This window comes from Ictalurus furcatus, chromosome 1 (genome assembly GCF_023375685.1).
Source record: "Ictalurus furcatus strain D&B chromosome 1, Billie_1.0, whole genome shotgun sequence".
In the NCBI taxonomy this organism is placed as follows: Eukaryota; Metazoa; Chordata; class Actinopteri; order Siluriformes; family Ictaluridae; genus Ictalurus; species Ictalurus furcatus.
In genome coordinates this window covers 15689783-15706358 of record NC_071255.1, presented here as the reverse complement: position 1 = coordinate 15706358, position 16576 = coordinate 15689783, and the positions used below count along the sequence as shown (strand labels likewise).

The window sequence follows — 16576 nt, the reverse complement described above, 5'->3', positions numbered from 1 at the left end:
TTAAGAACAACGTAATTTAGAATGACTTTAATGTTGTCGACCCAATAAAAAAAAAGCCCAGTAAAAAAGCCTGCTTTTCCTTTTAAACGGGATCCCATGAGTGTGCATTCGAGACAATAATCCACTCAATCTCAAACAAAAACAGGAAAATAAAAACATACCTCTAAACAGATTTCACTTTATCAAGGAAGCAGGTTTTTGCACGCCTCTGCCATTAATCTGTGTGGAGCCAGTTTTCCCGGCCCTTTCAGCCAAGTGCCTTTAAACGGCCAAATTTAACCCCGCGTTGTCCTTTACATTTTCAGCAAATGCTATAACAATGAGAGACTACTAGTCTGTATATATACACGGAATACATGAAAAACACGTTTAAATGGTTAAATCTCAGCTTGTAAAATTGTTTTTTATCCCAACATGGGACATGTAATGTAATATAACGTAATATAATGTGGTTAAAATGACATATTTCTTTATATTTTGGGGAAATATAAAGAAACAGTGAAGTTCATTAGTAAAAACTATATATCCAAAAGTATGTGGACATTTGACCATCACACTCAGATGCTAATTAAACATCCCATTCCAGATTTAGTCCCACCCCTTGTTGCTGTTATAATAGCCTCCACTCGTCTCCATTAGATTTAGGAACGTGGCTGTCGGGTTTTGTCCATTCAGTCATAAGCGCATTAATGAAGTCAGGCACTGATGCTGGGTGAGGAGGCTTGGGGTGCAGTCAGTGTTCCAGTTAATCCTAAAGGTGTTCAATGGGGTTGAGGTCAGTGCTCTGTACAGGCCACTCAAAATCTTCTACTCCAACCTTGGCAAACTTACTTATGTACATACTTATTTACCTTCTTTCTTTCTTTGTATTTTAATGCCATGCCAGCTACCATGGCCAGCGCCATTGAAAAGGAGAGTTGCGACACTCCCATAGACTTCTATAGGCATCGGAGAATGTGGAAGTGACGCGCGTCATGGGGAAACCAATAGTTCTAAACACTGAATATATTAACTGCAGTTATTTTATTGTGTTCTTTAACACACAAAGTTTATCTTCAAACAAAGGTAGACTGCATCAGTTTCAGCTTGCTGTACCTAATAAACTGGCAGTAGGAATTGCAGCCCAACTGTGATTAGACAGATCTCTCTCTTTTAGGAGGTGGTAGAGAAGTCTAAACCAAGAGATATCCTTATAGTCACTGATGCAGTAAGTCTCAAGTTCCAGCTGTTGAACAGATGGGAATTTTACTTATTATTATTATTATTATTATTATTATTATTATTATTTCTTTCTTTTATTTATTTAATATAGGCAACCACACACCCCTCTACACACAGCAGACTGGTCTGTTATTATAAGCAGGTATTCTGCTGTTTATGAAAGGCATTAAAATTCCCAGGGCTCCTTAATACTTTCTTTTATTTTTCTTAAACAAAAGTGGTGTGTGTGTGTCTGTGTGTGTAATCACTTTCCAGGAATTGCATAAAGGTGGCCTGCTTTCTGCCATCTTTTTCTCTCTGTAGGAGGTTGAATGAGTTTCTATGAAGACTTGAAAAACTTATCTAACCTCTCCCTGGATGTATTATATAATAAAATGTTTTGTTGAATGCAGTTGGTTGCCTTGTTTATTTTGCACTAATGACCAAACTTCTTTCTTGGGTTAAATTGAGCAGTTGCGCATGTATTGTGCATTATTAGGTGAATGTCTTAACATAAGTTAACATTAGGATGTGAGTAATTATGAACATTGAAGCACAAGAAAAATATTAATGCAAAATAATGTAAATGTATTCTACGTTACGAGAGCAATCCCCTTTCCCTCCAAAATTAAACACGGAATAGCTGATTAATACTGTCTCTCCATCACTCCCCAGAAAAGATATAAATGTATACTATAAATGTAGTCAACATAGTAATCAAAGCACATTGTGTGTTAATATTGCTGCAAATATAGTCGCTGCTGCTGCCTGTCCCGCTTAAACCCATTCAAACACGTTAACAGCGTGGATTTATTTGTAACTTTTGAGAGCTACATGAACCATGCGAGTGTGTTGCGGTGAGATCAAAGCGTGTCGCAACTCCCTTTTTCAACGGCGCTGGCCGTGGCAATTTTCATGGCAGGAAACAGGTTAAATGTAGCAAAATAAGAAGAATTTACACAAATTTTTAAAAACTCAACAGGATTCATTTCATGAAGTTTATTTGTACTACAACCCCTGGCAAAAATGATGGAATCACCACACTTAGAGGATGCTCACCCGGGTTTTTTACTTTGTGGCAAATAAACAAATCACAGATATGGTGTTCACAAATCACAAAGCTGAAGCTTGGGCATCATTGCATCTTCCAACAGGACAATGATCCCAAGCATACCTCAAATTCCACCAAGGTATGGTTGCAGAAGAAGTCCTGAAACATTCTACAGGGCCATCACAGTCAGCTGACTTGAACCCCATAGAAAATCTCTGGTGGGATTTGAAGAAGGTGGTTGCAGCACACAAATCCAAGAATATTACTGAGTTGGAGGCCATTGCTCAGGAGGAATGGGCTAAGGTTCCTCAAGAACACTGCAAGAAGTTGGTGTCTGGCTATACATCTTGCTTGCAGCAGGTCATAACAAGCGTGCTCTAGTAAGTACTAAAGATGTTTGCCATGAAGGGGCTGAATAATTTTGAAGTCATTATAAGTTGCATTTTCAGTTGAATTTGGGGAAACTCCTTGAGGCATTCATTGTGTTGAACTATTTCGATTGCTTTTGTTTGATTTGTTCATTGCAAACAGCTGAAAGTCTGTACATTTTGACAATAAACCTGATTCGCAATGGGGGTTGAATAATTTTGATTGCAGCTGTATGCAGGTGAGTTTGTAAACAATGCCACTTGTGCAATCACTGCTCTGCATGCTCACATAGTCACTGCTCTATGTTCCCACCTGAGAGATCCTCATTCTTCTTTCAACAACTTTTCTATGTTTTGTACGTAAGAAACAAACAGGACCTGCCTGGCAAGGTGAATTAAAATGAGCCACCATGTGACTGACAGTTACAATTATAGGCTCTTACTCTTGCTTCTGGTATGAACCTCATGCTGTTATGTGTTACACATGTTTCCACTCCAGAATGACTCTGCTTTGTTGTCATGAGCCAGAAGTGTTTACAATAATCAATATTCAAATATACACTCACTGAGCACTTTACTAGGAACCCTATATTAATACTGGGTTGGGCCTACCTTTGTGTACAATGTTAGAAACATTGCTTTGAGATTCTGGTCCATGTTGACATGATTGTATCACACAATTCCTTCAGATTTGCACTGCAGCCTCAGCTTTCTTGTCTCGGCTGACGGAAGCCTAAGCCAACATGGTCATCTGCTGTTGTAGGCCGTCCGTCTCAAGGTTTGACGTGTTGTGCATTCTGAGATGCTTTTCTGCTCACCACAATTGTACAGAGTGGTTATCTGAATTACTGTAACCTTTCTGTCAGCTCGAACCAGTCTGGCCATCCCCCCCCCCCATTCTGATGAACATTACCCGAAGCTACTGGACCATATCTGCATGATTGTATGCATTGCACTGCTGCCATATGATTGGATGATTAAATAATTGCATGAATGAGTAGGTGTACAGTGCTCAGTGAGGGTATAATCCTGAATAGATCATTAAGTTAATCAGGACCTCTGAAGAACAATTTCTCTTACTCTAAAAGAACTGGTGGTTACAAAGTATTTTGCAATATGTAATATACAATGCAACTGAGCACAAGCTTTTTAACAAGTTTTACACAAATGGTTCAAACAGTTCCCACTTGCTTTGGGAGATTTCAAACAGCAGTTGCTTTTTGTTTCAATGTTTTTAATTAGGTTAACTATCTCATAACAGCTCACTTTCCATGTAGCCTACAGCAACAGCCTGTAATGGAAAAAGGTCCACAATAATATTTTGTGCCAGCATTGCAATGCTACACCTCCTCCAATCCATATTCTACCTCTGTTTATGTCCAAAGGTTCCAGCTGCCCTGCTCATATTTTCCTAATAAAGGCGGAGTTTTCTGCCTATCAATGGAGGAAGCCACCCCTTATCCCATGGTGGCAGCTAACGTCATGGGTTATGCATTACCGTCATGTGCCAAGAGTAACGCTTTCCAACATTCCGATGCTCAGGGAGAACAGAGCATTACTGCCAGGTAGGAGGAAACCTGTCCTTTCCTGCTCAGCCTGAGTAGAAGTCGTGTTAAGCCACACACCTTCCTGGCTCGCAGTTAAGAGCTAATCAGCTGGGGCACTGCCGTTAAAACAGAATCCAGGGTGAATATAACAACAAAGGTGACAGATGTACCACAGGACGAACGCTCATGAGCTAAATGCAGTATCATCGTCAACAGATTAACGCTTGTGTCATGACACTGGCTGGACCTGCATGGCGGGTTTTTTTTATTTTTTTATTGGTGTGTATGGTGGCATGATCCTATTACTTACATATCATGGCATTATATGACCTTAAAAAGGGCAAATGCTTTAGCGAATTGGGACAGTCTATGTAACAAAGCACATAAAAGTATTTTAAGGCCTTCCTACAAAGCCAATGCTTGTTGAAAATATACTTGTATAATAAAATGAATTGTTCCCGGCACAGAAACATACAATCAAACTTAACCTGTTATGTTTAATCTGTAGATTAGTGCAGGACTAACAAACTACAGCTGGAATGAGATAATGTAACTGATATCTTCCCATTAAAATACAACAAAATACCTATTAAAATACCTACATTACTGTTCACTGATTTCAGTTAAAGAAGACAGTGCTAATTTGGTCACATATCAAAAGTGGAATTTATTCATGACAAAGTAACAGACATTTAAAGTCATTTAGCTTTTATTCTTTTACTCGAGAATTATTGCACTAAAATCATTTCATACTCAAGTTTGTTAGTTTGCAAGTATCTTCTTTGGGCTGCTAAACATGATTTAGACTACAAAAGAGAATAATGTGGCCTAAACCAGTACTAAATACATTAAAATAATTTTGATTATGTATTTAAACTGAAGCATAAATCAACCTTACACTACAGTATACGTCTATATCAAAACAGCCAGTGACATCTATTCCCAAAGGCAGATAAAAACAATACAGGAAATGCGAGTTAACACAATTTAAATTAAGTTCAGTGTAAATATACGCCATATAATGTTGTGCCATAACTGTCTAAAACTACCACATCAGGACTATCAGTGAGAGATGATGCTCTAATTAACTTGACCCGCACTGACAAGACAAAGGAGATACACAATAAGAGACACGGACCAAAAAATCAACTGCTAACCTGCTGTGCTCGGCTCACAACGATGGTGTTCAGGAAAGTGAATTAAGAACCAACATGAAGTGGATAAACAAGTTTTAATTAGAAGCCAGTTCAACACAATAGTTAAAAAGTTGCCACCCTAAAACGCCTAATCCCTTTCAGGTTACTAGAAAGTTAACACTTTGATTTGGTGCGCTAAACATTACACAAATATTTACAGTGGTGAATTTTGTCCTGAGATAACAACCTTTACTGCAGTTGACAGTGAACAGAAATTAGCTAAGAGTCAGCGAATTAATGACTTCTTCTTTCAAAGTATTTAAAACCAAATCTGAATTGTTAAATTTACTGTGAACCCCGCGTTGTAGTGTAGTGCTAAGAAAATACTAAATCTGTACCTAGTGCAGTTTCTTCATTTAAACTGTGATAAGAATTTTCCCAATTTTTACAAACCGTAGGAAATCAAATGTTTTCTGTGAGATGAGATGCGTTTGCATACTCTACTGTGATAGGACCAATCAACATAGGCATATAGTGCAAATAAGCGCAGCTCAGAACTAGACAAGGCTTTGAAGGGTTCTAAAGTTAGCTCACATTCAACACTAACTTATCGCTTGTAGAAAGAGCCCAGAAAAGTAGCATTCACTGGCTGCTAATAATAAGTAAATGAGTAAATTTTACTAGTAAAGTTTGTTTTAGTGTTCCTCCATCTTTCTCGCCCAACGCCTTATTCTCAGGTGTGCCCAGCTTATTTCTCTCAGGACAGTATAAAAGCATCTGAGCGATTTAGCGTTGGGTTTTAAGTCATTAAGTAACGAAGCAGTATATTTCTGCTCAGCTTTGAAACATGAAGAGCTTATAAAACCTCTTCATTTCAAAAAGTCATCTTGTTGACATGACATGCAAAATATTTTCCTTTCACTGTGTATGCCATTAGCTAGCTCATTTTCCTGACCAAGCTAACCTTACCTTACTGACTCTTAAGTACTACAGTTGACTAATTTCTTTTATAATTTGATCATCTTGAACTCTAGTGTAAACTGAAACTTTTTGCCACCCTCACAGTTGAGTTTCCTTTTTTCCCTGTTTCTTTATTCTGCAACTCATATTTCATTACTTGAGTGTGTCAGTTAAAGAAAAGTGAGGATAATAGGGAGCCTGGAGCCTATCCCAGGGAACTCAGGGCACAAGGCGGGGGACACCCTGGATAGTGTGCCAACCCATTGCAGGGCACAATCACACACACACCATGGAAAACAGACCCTTTTCACACTCAAAGCAGTGAACTGTAACTTCCGCTATGGAGTTTACCCAGTCCCTTCTACATCTGCCAGTAATAGGTGGTCTAGATGATGTGCAGCGACTAACAGACACATTCACTAACGACATGTTCCAAACTTGATAAAGGATACAAATTCTTCATTGAGCAGTGCCTGTTTAATTATGAAGGTAAGCATTTTTGTATTGTCCAGCCCAGCTAGCATTAGCGGAGGATTTAGGGTAACAGTATATGTTAGCTTTCTCTTCTGCAAAGTCTTTAAGTCCTTATTCTTGATTAATATACTGTAATACAGACCACAAACTATTGTAATATTGTGTTTCCATATTACTGATGTTAGCTATAGATTGTGTATTGTTAGATAAGAGTCAGTAACGTATTCATGGTTAATGTTGTGCGATTATACATTAATATAAAATATAAACACTTGTTAGTAAACTTGTGGCAGCACAGGCCAAGAGAGATGTATATTTTTCTTGTTGTTGCTAGCTAGCCTACTTTCCCACCAAAGGCAGTTACACGTTAAAGAACGGTAAACTAGAAATGATCATTAACGTTATAAAAATATAAGAACCCATAAATACGTAAACGTTATTGTTCTAAACTTTACTTTTTGTGTTGTTAGTTAGCACGTTCCTGCATTTTCCTGAAGTATCCGGCGAGTGTAAAGAAAACAGAAGTACGTATAGACTGCTTTGCGGCGGAAAGGCGGAAATTTTCTGACGTCACTGTGATGAGAAATGCCAATCAGCCTACAACACATGTCTTTGGCCTGGGGGAGGAAACCTGAGTACCCAGAGGAAACCCCAGAGGCATGGGGAGAACATGCAACCTCTGCGCACACAGGGCGGAGGCGAGATTCGAACCCCCTGCCCCAGAAGTGCCATTACCCGAGTGTGTGCAAATACAGATTAATTATTGCCTAAATCTAATAGTTTGCATTTACCAGAATATTTTGTGCATATAATTTTTTTTTTTTTACTTTTTTGCCTTTCAAATTAAAAGTGCAGTATTACCAGCCACTGGAAAAAAAAATCTGTCCTGTGAACATCTGGACACATTTTGAAGTTATATATTCAACACCCTAAGTGTAATATTTCCTGATTTCAGTATAAAAGACGAAGTATGTGTGTATGTATGTGTATATGTGTATGTATGTGTGTGTGTATGTGTGTGTGTCTGCAACACGGATTTAAAGCACACACAATCCGGACTCTTTAACCGCCTGCTATCTTTACCCGCGGTGGCGGCGGCGGTGGTGGTGGTGACTTGGCGCTAGCTGCTCCTCCTGTTTTTGTTTTTGTTTTTTTTGCAACAACCGACCTCAGATCTACACTGTATTAAAAGTAGAAACACGGTTCTGCCCCGCGTTCACCTCCCACACGTTTGCACTCGTGCAGTGTTTAATATACTCTACATGCATTTAGCTTTAGGATTTCATCAGCCCGATTAGCACTGAGAGTCAGCTAACGTGTAACTCTACTAAACTCCCATCGCCACACTGCAACAGCACCAGCCGCCGCCGTATTTGCATAAAAAGCGCGCTATTAACCGTGCACAATTACTAACTCTGTGAGCCAGTCTGTGATATAAACATTCTGCAGTGTAGTAAGTTAGTTAAGACACTTTTGTTCTCATACTCACATCTCAGCGTTACCGGACTTGCTCCATGTGATTCACAAGCGTTGTCATTTTCTCCCTCCTACTGTATCCATGGCGACGCACCGTCACGCTGAGCTTCAGCTAGGAGGCAGGAGTGGGCGTGGCCAACGTGTGTACTACACAGGAGTATAACACAAGAGTATAGGGTTTGAATGGTGACATTAGACATTTGAATGCAAAAAAAAAGTTCGTCTTTTTACTGTGTGAAATTCTGAACTGAAACTGAATGGGTTTTTGGAGAGAATGTGTTGCACTAGGTGTCTAACATGAAGCTGGGACTCACAGTGCACTGATAAGGATGGTGTCTCACTTTCCTCTCACTTTTCATGTCTTTTATACTACATTGTATTAATTTCATTTTAAAAGGATGAAGGGAAAAAACAAGAGGAGAGAGAGAGAGAAGTTGCTGTGCTGCGCCATCTAGGGTGGAAAAGTTGTATTGTTATAAAACATATCAGGGTAACAGTCGTGCTATTTTGACTCGAAGTCTAAAAGGACTTGTATGATATTGACACAGATCTTATATTACATTACACAATATTCATTTATAAAGAGAGTTTTTGGCTTTCTGAATTGTGGGTGATTCTTTAATGCACGGAAAAATGAGATCTCAAAATAAAACACTAACCTTCTTCCAGCCTCAATATATCCCTGAAGGGGGGAAAAAAACAACAGAAACCAAAACAGTGATTCTAATGGTTTCTACTACAAATACCATTACAAACCATCAGCTAACCTTTAAAACCATTACCATTTGTCCTTAATGGTATCCACTAAACATAACATGCCACCAATAGAAGCCAACAAATTACCAGACACCCACAGAGACCATTACAATTTCCTTTAAAACCAATACAGTTCTCATTATAGTAATTAAAACCATAACAGATTCTATGAGGGTGTCTGTTGCTTTGTTTTTCAGCAGGGATTTCCTGTTTTGTCTGATTTTTATTTGTTGTGTCTGAATGCTTTAAGGCCTTATGGTTGGTTTGCGGTTAGTAACTCTGGCACATGGCTTTTCAGAAGTGCTTTTAAAATATAGAAACACCACATAGTTCTTAGTAACGTAAACCGCAGCAGTTCATAAATGATGCTGACTGTTTAGATCTGATACATCACGATAATGAATCAGATTATTATTAGCGTATTGTTTTATATTCACACATTTTCACAAATGCAGATCGCATTTTTTTAACACAGGGTTTGGAAATGTGTGGTAAGTTTTAAAATAATAAAACCCTTAAACAGAAATAAAGGGTTTAGAGCTTTTTTATTAGCCCCGTGGAGTGAATCAAGGAGTCGAGTGATTTTCGGAACGAATCGAATCTTTAAACAGACTGGTTTTGAACTGCTCTGGTTTGGGGTTCTGCAGAATGATGACGTGTGGACTCGAGGCTCGCCATTTGCCTTTCCTGCTTCACCACATGCAGCACGTAGAGCTCGTCCTCACTCATACGCCTATATATCGCCTATATACCGCTTATCACTGGCGGAATCAACACTGATCAACACAATACTGTCAGGCTTTAGAGGCTGAACTGGAAGGCTGAGATCTCACCTTTCCAGTCACGTGTGAAATGCACGTTTCCGTTTCGCTATAAAAGAAAGGCTTTTTTTTTTATAGCACCAATATCCAGTTCATATGAATGTTTAATACAATTACACAAGTTGAGTGTTGTGTCGACATGTATTCATTTTAAAGCAGTTAATATTTAGCTAATGCAAAATGAAATCCTTGAGCGGTAAGAAATAAAGTAGAAATTCCCACAAATAAAATTCCTAAAGCATAGCTTTGGCTTAGTTCTCTAATTTGAATAGCCTACATCTGCATGAGAATTACTCCAGCGTCTTCTGGTCAACATGCAAAGCATGCTGGGAGCAGGGGCCACACTGTTAACAAAGGAATATAAGATCCAGCCCAATACACATTCAACCATCCCAGCAGAGTGGCGGTAGTGTATGTATTCATCTGGTACTACATACAGCAAACATGGTGCTAAAAAACTCTGAGCATGGCTCTGTCTTTGAAGCTAAAATTTCTGTGAGTACTGACTATTTATTCATCTTGTTTTTTTGTATTACCTTCCATGTAGCCAGTGACCTGATCTAGCTTAATCATTCTTACAAAGAATATTTCTTATTCTTATTTAGAGTTTGAGAATTACGTCATAGGTTGGATTTCTTTGTTTCTGTGGTCATAAATTTTTAATTTCTTGCTATTTCTTGTAAGAAATGCTAGGAAGTATCTGGAAATATCTGCGTGACTGGAGAAGAAATTTTGTTCAAATTGCATGTGTGAACTGAGGGAGGGAATTTCTAATTGTGATATTGCATTCATTTAGAAATTGAGTGAACAATTTTCAGAGCTCTTTTTTTTTGCACTAGCTCTGTATTAAATGCAGTAATACGTTGATCTGTGATTGATAGAGCATAACAAAATATAAATGTTTATGTGTATGATTGAGTCAAATTGTGTATCCATCTTATTACAGGAGAGGGATGAGGAAAGGCTTTGTGAACTCTTGATACTAGACAGTGATTTTTGCAGAGTAGTTCAATTACAACAAACCATTTTACTTGAGAATTGACTAGTCTTTGTCAGTTGGGGTAGCATGCAACTTAGCTTGGGATAGCTTGTCTCTTGCCCTGCTTAAATTTTACAACCTCATATATTGTGCATTCCTCAAGTAAACCTCTGTAGCTAGCCTGGGTATGTAGAATCACATAATAAGCCCTCCTTTTTAAAGGGGATTTATAATTAGCCTTAATATGATAGTATTGTTTAATACTAGCTTTGCTCCTATAGGAAGATAATGTGGAGACGCCATTCGGTATAGTGCACTGCACCATGAAAGTTCTTGCTAATGGCAACCGACCTGTCATCCTGACTTACCATGACATCGGACTAAACCGTAAGATTCTGCTTCCTCTCACTTATGTGTTCATCTGTGACCTTTTCAGAATTGTGCAGATTTTTATATATAATAATGTAATGACTCTGTGTGATCCTGTGCAGATAAGACCTGCTTCAGTAATCTGTTCAAGCATGAGGACATGCAGGAAATCACACAGTATTTCTCTGTGTGCCACATCAATGCACCTGGGCAACAAGAAGATGCTAGCAGTATCCCCACAGGGTGACTGGTTGCTACCTTTAAGCTTAAACTTAACATATGACACTAATCTACACTGCAAGTGAAAATATTTTGAATATAGTCAAATGTACATAGTATTTCCTATGTTAAGATTGCAATAAGAAACACCAAAATACAGCATTTCCTACTGTATGGAAGAGTACCAAATATGAGGGTTATTAAACCTATTTCTACACATTTAAAAAAATATATATATTTCTCGTCATGTTCTATTGGCATGTATGTCCAGAAAGTAGAAAAAAATCATCTTCCAATAGAATAAGAAAATTTAGAGATTGAAATGAGTAAAAGCATGTAAAAAAGGGTGAATAATTTTATATTTATAATACTCTCATTATAATAAATATTAGCATATACTCAAGATTTTTGCCCATACTCAAGATATTTTCACTTGATATATATATATATATATATATATATATATATATATATAGATAGATAGATAGATAGATAGATAGATAGATATAGATATCTCTTTTTTTGCAGTGTATCTCATAATTTTTTCTTAGCAAGCGAATTCCTTTGCTATCTGCCTAGAATTTACACTACATCACAACAAAAGCTCCACTCCTCATTGGTAGGCAATCAGAACATCATGAACAAAGCCCAATAACGCAGTGATGTCTGATGTGTGATCTTGTTCCAAGGCAAATGCAACTGTTCAAAAATTATTCAGCCAGTCTCAGTAATATAAGAGTAGACAATACATTTAAAAGTTTAACTAAACTCTAAGAATCTGTCAGTATGTCTTGTGAGCAGTAGTGTGTACTTCACTTTTAAGAACTCTACTTTGGTATTCAGATGGCAGTGTTATTGTAGTAAACAAACAAAAAAAAGTATTAAAACTTTTTTATGCAGTAAATTGCATTGAACACTTTAATGAATTTCAATTAATAATCACTGCTAAAAAATTAGAATATTTTCTACATGTTTGTAGTGTAGTGAATGACCATTAAGACTAATACATATTTACTACTAATGCACAGTGGTTGCATTTCTGTTTTTAATGAGAAAACAACCTCAAGGTCCTATAATGCTTATAGATGTCATATCCTGTATATAAGTTGTTTGCGGTATGTTTTTGCTGCTCAAACACATCTAAAACAGCTTATAAAGACATTGGTAATTGGCTGATGTTTTAAGTCAGGTGAAATTACATAAAAAATAATAAAAAATATTATTTAGATTTTTTTTTTACACCAATGTATTTACAATAAACAGTGCAAAAAAATTAAATTAAGGCTTTTATTTGAGTTATCTTGAAAATGAAAACATCGGAAAACATTAGATTTACATTCCTATTGGATTTTTGCTGTTTACATTTATCCTTTTGTAGATCCACCTACCCCTCAATGGACCAGCTCTCTGAGACCATTCCTGCTGTGCTCCAGCATTTTAAGTAAGCTTGCAAAAAACAATGGTTAAATGATACCAGATCCACTTTAAAATATTGTCGCCTCTGATAGTTAAAAGTGAACTGCATTTTCTCTCTATAGCATTACGAGCATTATTGGAATGGCAGTTGGGGCTGGAGCCTACATCCTTGCACAGTTTGCTGTAAGTTGTACCTCTTTCCTGCTTCTTTCTGGGGAATCTTAACATACACTGCTATGATTATACCAGAATTATAACCCAGTCAGATTTTTTATACTTACCAGTATGTTGATACAGACAGACATAATCCTGTTAATTATAATAGGCATGCTGGCCATAAATCCACAGGAATGCTCCTCGTAGTACAAATACCTTCTCAATCATTTCAGACTTACTCATCGTTTCATATACTAAGTTTGCTGAAAGGAAGAAGTCAAATGTAGAAAATCTTAATTGCTCTTTGAATATCTTAAATATAGGACAAATGATTTGAAATGATTAACTGATTGATATCTGGGGGTCTGTTTACTATGGGCTGCTCTACGTCACTGATATTTGTATACATTTCTTACAGCTGAACCACCCTGACCTGGTTGAGGGTCTTGTTCTGATTAACATTGATGCTCAGGCAGAGGACTGGATGGACTGGGCAGCACATAAGGTACAACAGCTAATACAAGCTACAACTACTCATAAAACCCCCACATCCAATCAGTACCTAAAAACAGAAATGTTTTTTCTTTCTTTATTGGCTGCAGTTAGTTTAAAAGTGTTAGAAAGACAGTGGAACATCACTGAACTGTCAGCATACCTCATGCAAACAAATGTGTTAAAAAATGTTAGTGTGCTAATGTATACAGGTATACTAATGATGCTTATGATGACACACATTTAAAATAGACTTTTATTCTAAGGGTATTAGAAATGCGTCTATTTTAAAAACCCACATACTTTACTTCACCACTATAAAGCAACCTGATACTTCCCACAGATCTCTGGCTGGACACATCATGTTCCTGATATGATCATCTCCCACCTGTTTGGAAACGTAAGACAGAACACTAAATGTCAGCAATTTCTTTTTGTAAATATTCTCTTTGGAAGAGATGTACCAACTCTTTTAAAAGCATATTCACATATATTGTAATTTGAAGCATCTTGGATGATTTTATTTATTTGATTGACTATTACATGGAAATATGACAGGAGGAGATTCACAACAACCATGACCTGGTCGCAACCTTTCGACATCACATCCTGAACAACATTAACCAGAGAAACCTCGAGTTGTTTGTCAAGTCTTATAACAGGTATCAATGAGGTCTGGTGCATATTTGCCATTTGTTAGCATGTCCTGTTTGTTTGGTTTTTTTTTTTCAATCCAGGATCAGGATACTGTATGAAAAAATTTTTCTCAGGAGACTTTCACTTCACTTTATTCTGATCTACTCTTTAGTCGAAGGAATCTGGATGTCCAGAGACCTTCTCCAGGTGGAAACCTCAATGTGAGGACCCTGAAGTAAGTCAAATGATTTCAGTGTTTCTGTTTTAGCCTTAATGCACACCTTCTTCTTCTTTACTGAAAACTTCTTTGTTCGTCTAGGTGCCCAACTCTTCTGGTGGTAGGAGACAGCTCTCCTGCTGTTGATGCTGTGGTACGTGTTTATCTCTTATATACACGTTTTTTTTGGAATATACATCATTCAAAATATATTTTAATATCCATGTACGTGTTGGGCAGTAATAGTTTTCTTTGCAGGTTGACTTCAATTCAAGAATGAATCCAAGAAAAAACACCCTACTTAAGGTTAGGGATTGCCTGTTCATTACTGTCTCCTTCATTTGCAGCAAATAATGTACTAAATATTTCATTCCCATATTAATCCATTAGGACTTAAATGTAACTGATATTTTCCCTTGCTGCCCATTTGTTATTGCTTATATTTATACTTCTTATATTTATTAGCATTAACATTGTACTTGGTGTATATAATTTCTTTTCCTCTTATATTTTCATGTTCCCGCTGATGTAGATGGCTGACTGTGGAGGCCTTCCTCAGGTTGATCAGGTTTGTTTCCACTTATGAAAATGTCCTGCTTTCCATTTAGATCGATGGATACCTGTATTTACTTTACCCATTGTTTCCTTTTCCCCTACAGCCTGCCAAGTTGGCAGAGGCCTTTAAGTACTTCGTTCAGGGACTGGGATATAGTAAGTAATGTTTGAATCTATGAAAAGACTTTTAGAAGGTTAATGTTATTAATAAACCTTTACAGAATTTACTATAGTGTGGTCTGTGTTCTTGCTTATGCTTATCTGGAAATACATTATTTAAATTGCAGGACTTGAACAATTTATATCACATGTACATATACCTCACTCATATAAGGCACTAATACTGTATAAATGTCTGCATATAAACTTTGTGTGTGTTGTAAATGGTTCATCTAAGCAAGGACCTTCAACTAAGCATTTCCTCACAGTGTCTCATTTCTATTCTCTGTCAGTGTCTGCAGTTAGCATGACCCGCCTTTCCCGCTCCCACACTGTCTCTGGCGAGAGCAGCTCGTCTCTGGATGCTGTTCAATCTCACAATTCCACTGGAGAGGAGCAGCATGGACAATCTCACCCCAGCATCTCCATGGACAATGAGTCTGACAGCAGCACAGAACTGAGCCTGTTAGGAACAACACACTCCAATCAGGTGTCCTGCTAAAGACCCCATTGTTAGTGCTGTTATTTATACACACACCATTAATGGTAAACCAGAAGCTACCAGCTGCTTCATATCTGATTCTTCAGCCTCAGCTTCACTCTGCTTCAAATGAATGATGCTTTAAATTATGTGATGATTGCAGCGTTGGACATGGAGACTGTGTATTGTACCAGAAGTTCAGAATTATTTTCCAAAATGTGTCTGGATTATAAGTAATTTAAATGGATTGATGCTTTAAGTTCTTTTGTTAGTCATGTATTATACTTTTTTTTTATGAATGATCATAACTTGTGAACGTTAACATTTGTATGATATGCTTACAAACATTTGAAAAGTTTAAATATATCATGTACAAACTGTGGGTTTTTAGTTAAGTATCAAAAGCAGACATACCAATCCTTTTACAAATTGCAAGCCATTCCATTGCCCACAAAAGGACAGAACCAACCAATGGACTGTTCTAGAAATGCAGTAACATTTGTGACCAAATAATCAACATTGGCAATTAGAGAAAATTAGCACATGCAGGCTACATGAAGCCCATTTCCTGTAATCCCATAAGCATGTATTTCATATAAAGATCAATGTGTTAAAGTTTCATGTGGTGTGAATATCATTCACTCAGTGTAGTCTTTTTAATGCAAACAAGGATTAATGTTTTATTAATATATATATATATATATATATATATATATATATATATATATATATATATATATATATATATATATATATATATATATATATATGGCACCTTTTGCAGTATTACTATAGCTCAATAGGCAGCTGCAGCCCACAAGTTGAAAACTACTCACCTATAGGATGTGTTGTGTAAATCACTGCATATATCTTCATAACTATATGTACTTATTACAGCTGAGGGTTATGCTGTAGCGTTCTTATATTGTAGTAGTTAGTAGTTTATAGCACTTATATACTATTATTTGTATACTATTTTAGCTACGAGTGAAAGTGACTTTCTATTTTGTATTGTCGTCGTGTTGCACAGGCAACCGAGCAAAGTGCAAAAGATTCCCATTAATGAAAGGGGTAAATACATCTAACATTTTTACCAGTTTAAACAATA

The 16576-nt window shown here is 37.1% G+C and overlaps 2 protein-coding genes across 3 annotated transcripts in view; one reads left to right on the top strand and one right to left on the bottom strand.

The window, feature by feature from the left end:
• ptp4a3b (protein tyrosine phosphatase 4A3b) overlaps nt 1–8309 on the bottom strand; it is a 30556-nt gene extending 22247 nt beyond the window's left edge. Inside the window, exon 1 of one of the 2 annotated variants that reach the window (XM_053628888.1) lies at nt 8226–8309. The gene's annotated coding sequence lies outside the window, so the exon portion shown is untranslated. Of the gene's footprint in view, nt 1–5323; nt 6835–8225 lie in introns of those variants that run through there. The other variant, XM_053628913.1, reaches the window with a different exon arrangement.
• A 1635-nt stretch (nt 8310–9944) lies between these two features.
• ndrg1b (N-myc downstream regulated 1b) lies at nt 9945–16081 on the top strand. The gene is made up of 14 exons (XM_053628866.1): nt 9945–10284; nt 11050–11155; nt 11260–11380; nt 12735–12797; nt 12895–12955; nt 13347–13433; nt 13764–13820; nt 13979–14082; nt 14229–14291; nt 14376–14427; nt 14532–14579; nt 14806–14841; nt 14933–14984; nt 15281–16081. The coding sequence occupies exons 1-14, from the start codon at nt 10234–10236 to the stop codon at nt 15487–15489; spliced, it is 1110 nt and encodes a 369-aa protein (XP_053484841.1). The 5' UTR covers nt 9945–10233; the 3' UTR covers nt 15490–16081.
• The last annotated feature ends 495 nt before the right edge of the window (nt 16082–16576 follow it).

What these genes read in the sequence shown, in the direction of transcription:
- ndrg1b (XM_053628866.1), top strand. Translation starts at nt 10,234, where the DNA reads ATGGTGCTAAAAAACTCTGAGCATGGCTCTGTCTTTGAAGCTAAAATT. An exon ending in TCTTTGAAGCTAAAATTTCT is followed by an intron (nt 10,285 to 11,049) that starts GTGAGTACTGAC and finishes TTGCTCCTATAG; the next exon opens with GAAGATAATGTGGAGACGCC. An exon ending in CGTTCAGGGACTGGGATATA is followed by an intron (nt 14,985 to 15,280) that starts GTAAGTAATGTT and finishes ATTCTCTGTCAG; the next exon opens with TGTCTGCAGTTAGCATGACC.